At 41.6% G+C, this 13,400-nt stretch overlaps 1 protein-coding gene across 1 annotated transcript; it reads left to right on the forward strand.

Annotated features, from left to right (window-relative positions):
• Positions 1-1,953: 1,953 nt before the first annotated feature.
• tbc1d2b (TBC1 domain family, member 2B) lies at positions 1,954-12,878 on the forward strand (the record flags this gene model as incomplete). Its single annotated transcript, XM_079223188.1, has 13 exons — positions 1,954-2,295; positions 3,092-3,242; positions 5,026-5,194; positions 6,312-6,466; positions 6,678-6,931; positions 8,177-8,599; positions 8,751-8,861; positions 9,071-9,267; positions 9,662-10,156; positions 10,244-10,361; positions 10,603-10,788; positions 12,249-12,370; positions 12,683-12,878. The coding sequence occupies 13 exons, from the start codon at positions 1,954-1,956 to the stop codon at positions 12,876-12,878; spliced, it is 2,919 nt and encodes a 972-aa protein (XP_079079314.1).
• Positions 12,879-13,400: the final 522 nt, after the last annotated feature.

Consider the following 13,400-nt stretch of genomic DNA (forward strand, 5'->3'; position numbering starts at 1 on the left):
ATACTGTCTTTCAGTTTTGAAACCTCTTTGTGAGTCATTATGTGCTCCTCTGGGGGCGTTGAGAGGTTTAGGGTCAAATGTTATCACTGTTTCCGTGTTTGCAAACGTTTCAGGCATAGTAACATACTATATATAATGACCAGTTATCAGTGTGTGAACAACATACAAAATATATATTTATCTACTGCAGCTGTGAGGTAAACAGATTCATATAAAAGGAGGCAGAGTTATCCGACAGTTTCCAGACAAAAGGCTCAGTCTTCTGGCGACATACCGGGGGGATGTGCGTCTGTTAAAGGTCACAAGTCAGTTGAGGTTTGTAAAATGTCATTTCACCAACACTTCAGCACATCACCTTTAAATCTGAGGGTTAAACAAGCATCCTCAAGAACAACTTAAGGCAACCAAAATGTAATCTGACCAACATAATAACATAAAAAAAAAATACAAGTTACACAGCTAGGTTTTGGGGTTTCACTGTTGTTTCAATGGGAAAACAATGGTTGTATATCTAAGCATAAGTCGAGTCATACATGTCTAGGTGCACATTCATTATGTCTGAGCATGTTCACATACAACCATCAATCAGCCCAAAGCACGTTGAACCGCTTTCTGCTGCTTCAGAGTGAAATCTGAGCCCAGTCGGAAATATTCCAACAAGATAATCTCTGTTCTGTTATAGACCTCCATTTTATTGTATAATTCACACTGTGAATAACCAAGTTAAGCACAAGTCAACATCACAGATTTTACTTTGGTGAACTGCTGTGGACTAGATTGATTTATTGATCAATACACTGTAGTTCCAAGAAAGAGTGAAAGATAAATAACTAATTTAATTTTACATACTATAATAAAAGTATATTGTATTTCAATGCATCCCCTTTTAATTTACTTCATAATCTGGATGAAATGTCAAAGGTTTTTTATGTCCCACCACCCCCTTTATTGATAGTAGAAGTAAATACAGAAAACATGGGGAGAGAAAGAAGGCAATGGGATATGCAAAACAAGATCCCAAGCCAAAATCTAACCAGGACATTGAGATTATGCATCCGAACAACTCGGCCTTTTCACCTCACTGCAGTTATCCTTGGTTGTAAAGTTACTTTGCTTATTAGCTATTATTTTAGTTTCTATTGTAGTCACATAGTGCACATATATCATATTGTTGTTTTGAAGTACTTCACTTGAATTATTTCACTTTATACATGTATTCCACTATATTTGAGAGACATTTTACATACAAAACATACAAGGAGTTTATTAAATGTGACACATTGTATAAATTAAACCACTCCAACAGTACATGGAGCTTTTAAAATTAGCCTACAATATTAAAGAAAACTGTATCTATTAACACATCAATAACAATAGAATATTAAAATAATGTAACAGTGACAGGATCTATTCTGCCTCACATGCACGTTAACTATAAACACTCTAGGTACGTTTTGTTGCTAATATTTCAGTACTTTTACTAAACATTTTGAATGGACTTTTCTACTGAAGCTTCCATCTTGGCAACATATGCTACACAAAGTGAAATGCACAATGTGTGACAGGAGGCCCAATGGCACATAACCTGGGGTCATGTCCCCCTGACAATTTTAAGTGTTTGTATTTTATATTTCCAATTGTGGGGGATTTCAATATTTTATTATGACCAAATATGTCAAATATGTCTGTAAATCAACAACAAAACAGAAACTATCTTTTTTTTGTTTGACCTTTGAAGCAGCTGGAGTATCTCAGGTTGCACATCTGGTGTAACACCGCCATCCAGCGGTGCTGCCGCCTCATGCACTCACGCGAGTCGCACGCGCGTCGCACTCGCGTCACCATTGAAACAAACTACATCTCCCATGCTGCCCTCGCATAGAGGCAGCCAGTCATGCGGATGGAAACAGTAGTGGGCATCCGCTGCGCTGCACGAACACACTTCGAGGAAAGATGCACGAAGAGGAGGATGGCAGCGAGGCAAACCCGTGCACAGCTTCTCGGATCGTGGCCACCAGGTCCGTGGATGTGGCCGAGGTCGAGGGAGCGAAGGAGCAGCCCTCCAAGTTGTGCGGATACTTGAACAAACTGTCCGGCAAGGGGCTACTGAGGGGGTACAAGCCGAGGTGGTTCGTGTACGATCCGAGGAAATGCTACTTGTATTACTTCAAGACTCCCCAAGACGCCCTGCCGCTCGGGCACATCGAGATCGGCGACGCGTGCTTCAGTTACGACGTGGAGGGGGAAGAGGGTCAGTTTGAGGTCCGCACGACCGGGCAGGAGTTCCTCCTGAAGGTAGACAACTTTTCAGCATGTTTTTGCACTCATTTGCTGTCATTTGTCACTTCCTTTCTCGCTGTGGAAACGCAGACACACCCATTATAACTTGTTTTATTCTCAGCTCTAAATTTTAGTTTGACATGCAAAGAGTTCTGCTGACACGGTTGTGATTTAAAAACTTTCTGAGAAAAGCTGGCTTTAAAAAAAATCAATTGGGAGACACGTGTTTTCCAGATAAGAGCATAATCAGCACATTACTCAGCTGAATGACCCACACACACACTGTCAGTCCACTATTTACTTGTAGAGATAATTTTAGGCTCAGTCTGACGTGCACGTGAGCTCATCTGCCCCCAAAGCTCATCTCATGTGATGGTGTCTTCTTTGCTGTCACATGACGGTGACTGGTTTCAGCCAGCAGACAGGTGTCCCTGCTCTCACTGAAGTCTGGGGCAGTGTCAGCAGATGGTAGGAATGGCTAATACCAAACAGCTTGCACGACCCAAGGCTGGAACTGAGACTGAAACCAGCGTCTGTGCTCATTCACATGACCGATCCTAAATAACCTGCTATCTAAAGTGCTCTTGGGCGGTTTCCTGTGCTTTATTTATTTCAACAGCTGTTATTATTTTCCTGGCCAAGGTGCTTTTCCATGTGTTATTGGTGTGTGTGACTTGCCTTTTAACTTCTCTTCAATATGTATTTGACTGGACTGTTTTACTTCTGAGTAAACGTGTGTGTGTGTGTGTGTGTGTGTGTGTGCGTGTGTGTGTGTGTGTGTGTGTCTCTCTCTCTCTCTCTTGCTCTCTAGGCCCCCAGCAGGCAGGTGATGCATTACTGGCTCCAGCAGTTACAGCAGAAACGTTGGGAGTACAGCAACACACGAGGCTCCGGTCAGAGAGACAGTTGGAGCTCCCCGACCCTGGCCTACGCTCCCACGGGCCTCGTAGGCAAAGACAATGGTAGGCAGACACACACACACACACACACACACGTACATATACGGTGTGTATGGACACCAGTTTCATCACTTCCAGGCACCAGCTGAAAGTAAACACCTGTAGCTGATGGATTAATATTTACACAAGTGCTACAAACACAAGTCGAGTTATTTTGTTGCCAGGTTCCCGAGTTCCTGCAGAACGAGCATGAAGGAGTGGTTTTGTCGAGCATTGATTAAATGAGTAATGAACAAATGGGATAATCGTTCACGTATACTTTATCTGGGGTGTGATTTATTCAAATGCATTTCAAGAACAAAAACTGCCACTGTAACATGTTTAAAGGAATAAATGCAGCTCAGCAACATTTGCGATATAAAGAAGACGATACAGTATATTTATACAGAAAAATATATTATTAATACTAATAATACTATTAGTCCCAGCATTCAGTGTAATGGCGATCTAAGCAAATGTGTGTGCACCACAGTTTAGTTTTATGGAAAAAGAGGCTGTACATAGTTCACTAAGTATTTATCTTTCTTATTTCTTGGTTACGATTCCTTTGTAAACTATTCACATTCTAGGTGTTGACCCTTGACCCTTATAAAGTCAATAGGGTTAGTCACATTGAAGCATTTCAAGCTAATTAGAGACTTTACGACTGAGATAAATAAGAAATAAAAATGTTTGACCCGTCACTACAACGGTTAGTATTATGATCTCAGACCACATATGGTCTTTGAGAGTTGAGTGACATAGTTTTGGTTTTCCTGGTCTTCAAGGCTGCTTTCATTTAAGTGACACTAATTCTTTAAGTTGTTCTGACCGGTCTAGTGAAATGAACTGTGAATGCCTCAAGAGGTAGTCAAACAAATTGTAATACTTGATTTTATCGACATTGCTCAGGCCCATACAAGGCCAATTAACATTCCTACAAAAAACTAGCTGTTCCTGAATGTAACTAAATAGAATACAAATGTGCTTAAAAGTAATCACATTTTTTTAAATACTTTTTAACACAGTGTGTTGTTTTTTGTCGAAGTCCTTGAACGCTTGCAAACTGTGAGGAAATGTTTAGGAGTAGGAAATACATGTGAAATCATTAATGTCTCTTGAACTGGAATTCTCCCTCTAGCTGTTGAGAGGACATTCAATATTTCATGTCTTTTTGCATGGCCAGTGAAAGAGATTAACATGCCTAAGCTTCTCTTCACAGTATAACCAAGATGCAAGATGACATGGTCGTAGCTACTGAGTATAAAGGTTTAGGTACAACAAACCATGCTGTGACATGTTCAACTAATTGCTGTATTAATTAAAGCTGGCACAGTTTGGGGTTTAGGTGCAGAGAGGATGACGACAGGGTTTGTTTTTCTTTGTCAAAGATTTTACCAGAGCAAAAGGAGTCTCATCATTGTTATACTTAAATTGTAGTGTAACAACACCTATGTGGTTACAACTGGCTTCCCTCTTGGATGTGAAAGCTGTGGAGCTGTTTGACCCTTTAGAAAATGTTCCCACACTTTCCAAGCAGATTTCATACAAAGAGGAAACTTTATATTTAGCCCTATTGGCTCAAAAAGGCTACATAGTGTATTGTTTGGCTGCTCTTGAAATCACGGACATCCACTCTGCTGTAAATATCATACTTCACTCTGGAAAGCACCAAGGCTCAAGATGATCACATTTCCTGAAGAAACAATTTAAATATAGCTGTGGTCCTGCAAAACAGCAGTGGCGATCTGAGTAATGCAATAGTATTATTGAGCTGTTTTCATTGTCTTTATATGTTTTATTTCAGATGCACCTATCTTTGAGAAGCTAAGTGACAGCATGGAGAAGGTCCGCAGCGACTTTGCCATGGAGACGGAAACAGATGGCGGGGGAATGGTGGGTATCCAGTCAGCCAGAGGGCCTTCTGGTGCGAACCCCCTCAACTTCTCCCTCAAAAACTTCGGTACAGAACTCAGGTAAGGCTGAACGAAAGCTTTCTGTAGGATGATATTGTACCCACAGTTTACAAAAAAAGGAAGTGTATTGTAGTTCCTGCCAAACCGGTACAACAAGTTTGTCTGCTATATGCCCCAATAGAGCTGTTTTGAGTAACATAGGTTGACTCAATGAGAGGAAATGGTTACATCCATAGTTCACTGGTTACTCTAGCATGCAGCCATCGACCGTTCCCCTTTAGGGCCATACAGCACATATATTCAAGTGATGCAGAACACTGAAATGCGGAAATGCAACGTGTTTTGGAATTTGCTTTGTATCTGTGATGGAAAGCGAGGTGCACAGGAATATTGGAGCATTTGAGCTGCCTGCGCCTTAAAGCATGTGTCTTCACCAGTTTGTTTTGCCTTTTTATGATGATCGAGCTTCTCATATTATGAAATGCAGAGTTTAATAAGAGTTTCTGCAGTTCTAACTCATGATCACAGCAGAAATGTGATGTTAAAAGATGCGATGGGTCTCAGCTATGCTCATAAAGCCAGAGTGAGTCCGTTGTGAAGCTGCTGTTGACAAATGCTTTCATTAAAATAAAAAGTTTGTCTTCCCCGTCGCATGGCCATGAGGCTAATGACTGAAATACGAGACTGGAACATGCTCAGTGTATAAGTGGTGTGAGGAAGGCAAGAACTGCATTCAGCTGCACACAAGCGGTCATGTGGTTGCAGTGATATCACATTAAGAAGTGTGAAAAACACGAGCCAGTACGGGTCTCTCTTATGGTGGACATGACCCCTGTTCATCTTGCATTCAAGAATGCCTTCCATTTATGTTATTTTACATTTCAATGTATACAGACACTTTATTTGTAAGTTATGCTCTCCCATCGAGTGTCACCTGGACACTTCAAGCTGTTCAGTGTGTTGCCGTTTACTTGTATACAGCCGCAGTTCTGTGAGCCAATGTGTGCAAACTATAAAGACCTCAACAAAGGCCGTTTGTGCTTATGTTACCATTTACAAAGTAGCAGAGGCATCAAAGTTCCCTGTAGTTTGCCCTTGATCCCTGAGGATTTGAAAAGCATTCATACTGAAACTCCATGATCTTACTCGCCCTCTCATCTGGTTTCTGTTCTGACAGGAACTCCATGTCTTATCTGCGTCCGGGCCGAGGAGGGGAGAGCAGACGCAGTGTGTTTTATACCAACAGCAACAGCAACGCAGAGGAGTGGGAGCTGGTGGATGCTCCAAACAAGGAGTTCCCTGAACACAAACATCATTCAGACACACACAGACGTACGTTCACTCCACGCTGCCTTATTCTCTTTCTGGACAGGGTTTAATACGTATACTCATTCCATTCTCCTTGGAAGAATTGTCTGTTATTGCTCCACTCATTTGCGCAATACTATGACAAATGGACAAACAATGCATTTTTCAAAAATGTTTCTGCCGGCTCCGTCCCCCTGATTCACTTTGAATTACGTCTTTATCTCTTCTCTCTCAGATTCCTTTGGGTCAGCGTTTACTTTCGACTTTGTGCGCAACTCCGCGCGTCCTAAGAAGCCTTTGCTTCGAGACATGATGGGGTCTGGGCGGTTTGGGCGCACCGCTGAGACGCGCAGTGCCGAGAGCTCCCCAGTGGAGTTTAACGGCAACAAACCATTGGAAATGCAGCTTCGCCTCCAGAGCCAGCAGGAAGAACTGAGCCGCATGCAGCACGAGCAGGCCAAACTTCGAGAAGAGCTGGCCAGTCAGAAGGTACAGTTATCTCACTCTCATTATCTCACCAAAGGTAGTTGCATTTAAAGCAAGAATGTCATACATGTATATGGATTTCATGACAAAATGACATTCAGGGGTTGAGTTGTCTCTGGAAAGAGTATGGGGAAGTGGTTGCAATTATATAGATTTTGTACAAAATGTTGTCATCAGTTGGTGCCTGAAAGCTCTCTTGTCATTCACTCTGTTATTCATCTTACCAATGGTGTTTACAAAAATGAATAGTTTTAATTGGTTTTCACATGCAACTGTAAATCTCCAGGATTGATTTAATGTGTTAATTATCCACATTAGGGGTAATACCATGCTGCTTTTACTCTCATCTTTCAGTTCAGCACAAGCCTGAGATTGTGGTTTCTGACTTTGGTTTGGTGTGGTCACTAATACAGGAAGACAGCAAATGATTGGTCACGCTTAAGGGGAACGAGGAAACGGCTGTTCTACTCACAACAATCGCAGCTGCGTCGTTCTTTCCCACTAGCTGTTCTGGTTTTAGTGTTTTGAGACCAGCCGGTTGATCCCAATGGCTGCAACACTCACCAGATGAATATATAATGTATGAGTGTGTGCCTCCCCTGCAAAGTGGTTTACTGCCAGCTCAAACTTGAACAATAATTAACCCAGTAACTCTGAGAATCTGACTCCACTACAGTGTTGTTGGAAATATTCAGACACAGCTGACATTGTTCTGCTCAAGTGAAATCACTGACATTGTATTGTTACTACTATTGTTGTATGGCCTCCAGGTAATGTTTTGCCTCGACTGAATTTCTTAGTAATGTTGCAAAGTCCCCACATACTGTTGCGTGTTTAAATACAATGGCAATTGTTTGTGAAAGAAACAATGTTGGCTGTGCTCCATTTTTTTTGTTTTGACATTTTCTTCCTTGTGTTAGTACTTTTTAGTTTCTTACATATTGTAAACTAATCTATTGTTATTAGTTGTAAAAAATAAATTAATGTTATATGATATAATTCATTACTACTAATAATTAGTGTTAAGTGTAAATTTAAATTATGTAATTTATAATTCAGTGCATAAATATGGCCAGCAGTTATGCAAGTATAATCTCAACATAAAGAATATGCCCCTGTTCTTGAAAATAGTTACTTTTTCCCCACACGGACCAACAATAAACTGATTTTTACTGTGAACCAGGCGACTACATTTTAAGGCATTATCTTTAATAATGCAATGTGTGAAAATGCTCTTTACTCAATTAGGAGTTGGTGAGACTTTTGCAGCAGACTCTGAGAACCTCTCAGTGCGATAGGCAGCCAGTGCACCGTCCTTCCCCGGCTCCAGATTCATCCGCAGCTTCAGACCAGACTCGAGGTTCAGAAGTAACCCTGCAAGAGGCCGGCCAGTTGGAGGCTCTGCTTCAGGAAAGAAATGGACAGATCCAGGACTTGTGTGGTCACATGGAGCGTCTGGCCTTGGAAAAGGAGAGTCTGCAGCAAGAGCTAAAGGGCCTGAAGATAAAGGTGGGGGAGATAAATGACCAACTGGGGATGCTGATGGAGACCATCCAGGCCAAAGATGAAGTCATCATCAAGCTGTCGCAGCAGAGTTCAGAGCAGAGCGGCACTCCAAACGAAGGCTCGCCATCCCCCAACAAAGATCAGGACGAGGTGGACATCCTGAAGGTACAGAAGGACACTTTTAAACCAGATATATAGCTGATAGACATTATGCAGATGATAATAACTGGGAGTGTATAGCACTATAGAACACATTTTAGGTTATATAACTTATCTTCTCATCTGATTAACTGCTCATGTGTTTCTTCAATTTCAGGACAGTCTTCAAGGCTACAAATCCCAGAATAAGTTCCTGAACAAAGAGATCCTGGAGCTGACAGTATTACGCAGAAGCGCAGAGAGTAGAGAAAAGACTTTAGAAGCAAAGGTATGTGTGTGTTGGTTAATTGTGCATTATTCTGTTAGAATAGAAACGGGAAGTCTGAGTAGCTTGTAGGGGAAGTCCAGTATTGCCTTTAGCTGGTACCCTCTAAACCTAAAAATTCCAAGGAACAATGAATAATAAACTATAATCTTGCTGCAGTCAGTTATATTAGCAAAGACACTGATTCAATTTATCTGTTGTCTTTGCTGCAGTACACGGCCCTGGAGGCTAAGCTTTGTCAGGTGGAGAGTAAGTATCTGGTGCTGCTTCAAGAAGTGAAGAACCCCGTATGTTCATCTTCAGAGCAGAGCCCAGCCCGAGAGGTCATCTCCCGACTATTAGAGGATGCGCTGCAGGCAGAGAGCTCCGACCAGCCGGAGCACCTCATCTTTAAACCAAATATTGTCAGGTGCGAACTATACCTTTTTTCAAACTATAGTATTGTTGTTGTAAAGCAGATTAAACAATTTTCCAGCACTTTAACATTTATACATGTTTTCTAAACACATTCCTTGCAGGATGTAGGAGCGCAACACTGGTGTTGCCTTTTAATAGGCCCAAATGTAATGCAGTCTTCGTTTCTGTTTTCGTTTTTTCTGGACTGGAAAAACACGCTCTGCTAATGGGCATTTTGTTCGCTATTGAAGCTCTCACTTCTTGGCAAGCTCGAGCTTGTCCTTTGAGGCTCGTTAAAATGTATTGCTAGAAATTCAGTGATGTAGCAGATTAAGCAAATGTGGGTCCCACTAAAAGTGTTATTGAACATCCTTGAACATTTTCTCTCTTCCTTGTTCTGATATCAGTGAGTATGACACGTTTGGCTTCAAGACTGTCCCCGAGGAGGAGGAAGAGGAGGAGAGGCTGGTTGCGAAGGTGAGAGCTCTGGAGCTGAAGTCTCTATCCATGACGGATCAGGAGGTGTCCGTCGGGGTGAAGTGGGAGAACTATCTGGCCAGCACCATGAACAGAGACCTGGTGCGCTCCCCTGAGCTCAAGGCCCTGTTTCGTTACGGAGTGCCCCATGAGCACCGGTCCCAGGTGTGGCGCTGGTGTGTCTCTTTCCATGTTAAGAAGTTTCGTGACAACCTGGCACCTGACTACTATGAGACCTTACTCAATGTTGCAAGGGACAAGCCCAACCCGGCCTCAAAGCAGATCGAGCTGGATTTGCTGCGTACTTTGCCCAACAACAAGCACTATTCCTCACCGAGTGCAGGCGGCATACAGAAGCTCAGGAACGTCCTGATGGCTTTCTCCTGGAGGAATCCTGATATTGGCTACTGTCAGGGACTCAACAGGTACAGGAGGGGTTCTGGTTTATGTCCTTCTACCCTGTCTCTCTATGCCGTGCAACTATTCATTGTTATTGCATTTGATTTATTCAGGCTGGCAGCTATCGCCTTGCTCTATCTGGACCAAGAGGACGCCTTCTGGTGTCTTATAGCCATTGTGGAGGTCTTCATGCCGAGAGACTATTACACCAAGACTCTGCTGGGCTCACAGGTGAATATGCTTATATTCTAGCATTGGAAGGCAGAGGGAAAAGTTCCTTACTAGAGTTTACATGTTTCTCGGGTGTCGGGGATGTCATAGTCATGTGACTGTGCGGCTCATGACTGATCATACAAAGAATGTGTGACAGTAATCAGCACGGTTTGCTTTCTTTCTCTCGGCTGGAAAACCTTGTGTTTTCTTCTGCTGTAAGACGCAATGAAGGATGTAAATGTGTGTTGTCTTTTCGCAGGTTGACCAGCGTGTGTTCAAGGACCTGATGAGTGAAAAGCTCCCTCGGCTTCATGTCCACTTTGAGCAGTACAAGGTAGACTTCTCCCTCATCACGTTCAACTGGTTCCTGGTGGTGTTTGTGGACAGTTTGGTGAGCGACATCCTCTTCAAAATCTGGGACGCCTTTCTTTACGAAGGTCCTAAGGTGAGAGAGCCGAAAGAGAAAGTACAACTTCAAATTCAGATCTGTCTTGACATGCTGACAGAACCCTGAAGAAGGCTAATTCATGAAATAAGGAGAAATGTGTTGTCTTTCATTTTTGCTTTCCTAGATGGTATGTTGAATTAGCTTCCTGTAAACAGGTTGCTTAAAAGGCCAGTTTGTTGGTTGGGCATTTTAACCCACTCTGTCTCTAACCTTATCCAACCAGTGTTTGTGTTTGTTTTTTTACCCTGCCATCCACTAAGGCTATACAAAGTTAAAGCTCCACTATTTATTATGTTTTAATAATAATGGATCAAATGCCCATTTCTAATGGTAAAAAGTCACTATATAACATTATCACCCACCTCTGTATCTCTTAATTCTATTAATTTCTGTCCACTTGAAGCAGAAACAAGCTGACAATCTGTATGATCAATCAGCTTCTCAAAATATCATTGTGAACTTGTTTGTAATTGACATATCTAGCAGACACATAGAGGCATTAGAATGAATTAATCTAGTTTTTGAATGGAGCATTACCTGAGAGAAACATCGATCTTTGTAGCTTCTAAATTCTCCCTCATGTTCATGTTAGAAAAATGTACTCGACACCATGAGGTAAAAACCAGATCAGATCAGGACATTTATTCTTCGAAGAAGGAACAGAGTCAGAATCACAACATGATATGTCAATTGCGTATCCTGGACTGCTTCATGAATGAGCAGAGAATTACCTCTTAAATACATTAATGACACAATCACAGAAGCTCTCATGCCGTCTTCAGATTGTCTTGCATCGGCATGGTCATATGATAAGAAGGAACACCACGTTCTTCACACAGAGACATGTAGGCATCCACAGTCTCAAGACTATCAGAAGGTCACTGTTAAAGCATATGTATGTTTTAACAGGAGAGTTGGTCAAATGAGAAGCCACAAGCCTTTACACAGTGTATGATTAATAATATAACTGTGAAACAGTACTTGATTAAGAGTAAATAAGTTTTTCTTCTAACAGTTCACCAGCGAGTCTGGCTGATGTTTTGTTGCCGGGCATCCACTGAGGTTTTGGAGCTTTTTCATGAAAAAAGCTGCCTGCTGAAAACAACACAGTCAGAGTTGTGAAAGCTATAACGCTCTGTGGAACTGCAGGGTTGGGTGATAATTCACTGTGGGCTCATCACCATGAGTACATACAGTTAGTCATGTGATCCATTGTTGACATAAAATCCTTGATTATAGACACTTTATTAATATAGACCCTATGTAGAGGACTGTTGTGGGAATCCTCATTTTATTAAGCTGTTAACTTGTTAAATAAATAGCTTTTACTTCCATAACAAGATGGCAAGGACTGTTCTGGGTTGCATGTTCAGACATTCCTCTTTAAGGGATAAATACGGTCACGCATGGAAAGTTACGAGATGGATATCACAGCTTTGTTCCTTTTTCCTCCACAGATCATATTTCGCTTTGCCCTCGCTCTCCTCAAGTACAAAGAGGAAGAGTTTTTGAAGTTGGAGGACTCCACAGCCATCTTTAAATATCTTAGATACTTTACAGGCACAATTCTGGATTCAAGGTACAGCAACTGGAATTTGTTTTGATATTTCTGAAGACATGTGTATGCAGTAATAAGGAGCAAGATAATTAACCTTGGAATAGCTTATCATATCCTCCTGCTGCATGGACAAAAAAACAGGTGTTCTAGTCTGTGAGTTTTGCATTTGTATACAGAATAGTCGTAATTGTTATTTAAAAATGACTCTGGGAGATATTGGTAAGGAATACACATCGTAACCTAAAACACATATATAAAACAGGGACAACAGGATGTCAAATCTGCAGAACAATAGAAAACCATTCCATACTGACAGAACTGTCTTTTTTCCAGGAAGCTGATGAGCATCGCCTTTGGGGACATGAACCCTTTTCCCATGCGACAAATTCAGAACCGCCGCTCCTTTCATCTGGAGAAAGTCCGTCTTGAGCTGACCGAGCTGGAGGCGATCAGGCAGACCTTCCTCAGGGAGAGAGAGACGAGTCAGGACAGACGGAGCTTCGTCAGCGACGATGAGGAGGATAACTGATACTTCAGGTTGTCGCTGAAGTGTGATGACAAAAAGATCCGCTCCATGCGGATAACTTTCTATACGATTTTTAGTGAAATCGCATCAAAAGACCAAATGGGCTTTCTATCAGTATTCCTGCCATTTACATGCTTTATTTGTTGTACGCCAATGTGTATGTGTGTATATGCCTCATGCACAGCTCTTCAACCTTCAGTGCCAAGCTACACTCTTGCATTCCGAATCAGTATTTTAAAAACATGGCTATGATCTTTTGATAGTTGGCGATTTTATGTCTGTTGAAGGAATGATTTTTTTTTTTTAATTCTTGTTTTCTTTTTTGCTTTCTCTGCCCCCAGTGCCGTTCATGCATGTCTTAAAATCGTTTACCTAAATATTTTTTGGGATTTTCCACGTTACCACTAACAACACATTGTATGTGTTTGATCCATGTGTCTCTTGATGCACTTGAACCACTTATGCTGGAATTCAAATTTTGTTGAAACTTCAAATTTATTTTCGTCCAAAATTGTTTATATAATT

The sequence above is a fragment of the Taurulus bubalis genome, assembly GCF_910589615.1.
Source record: "Taurulus bubalis genome assembly, chromosome: 9".
Lineage (NCBI taxonomy): Eukaryota > Metazoa > Chordata > Actinopteri > Perciformes > Cottidae > Taurulus > Taurulus bubalis.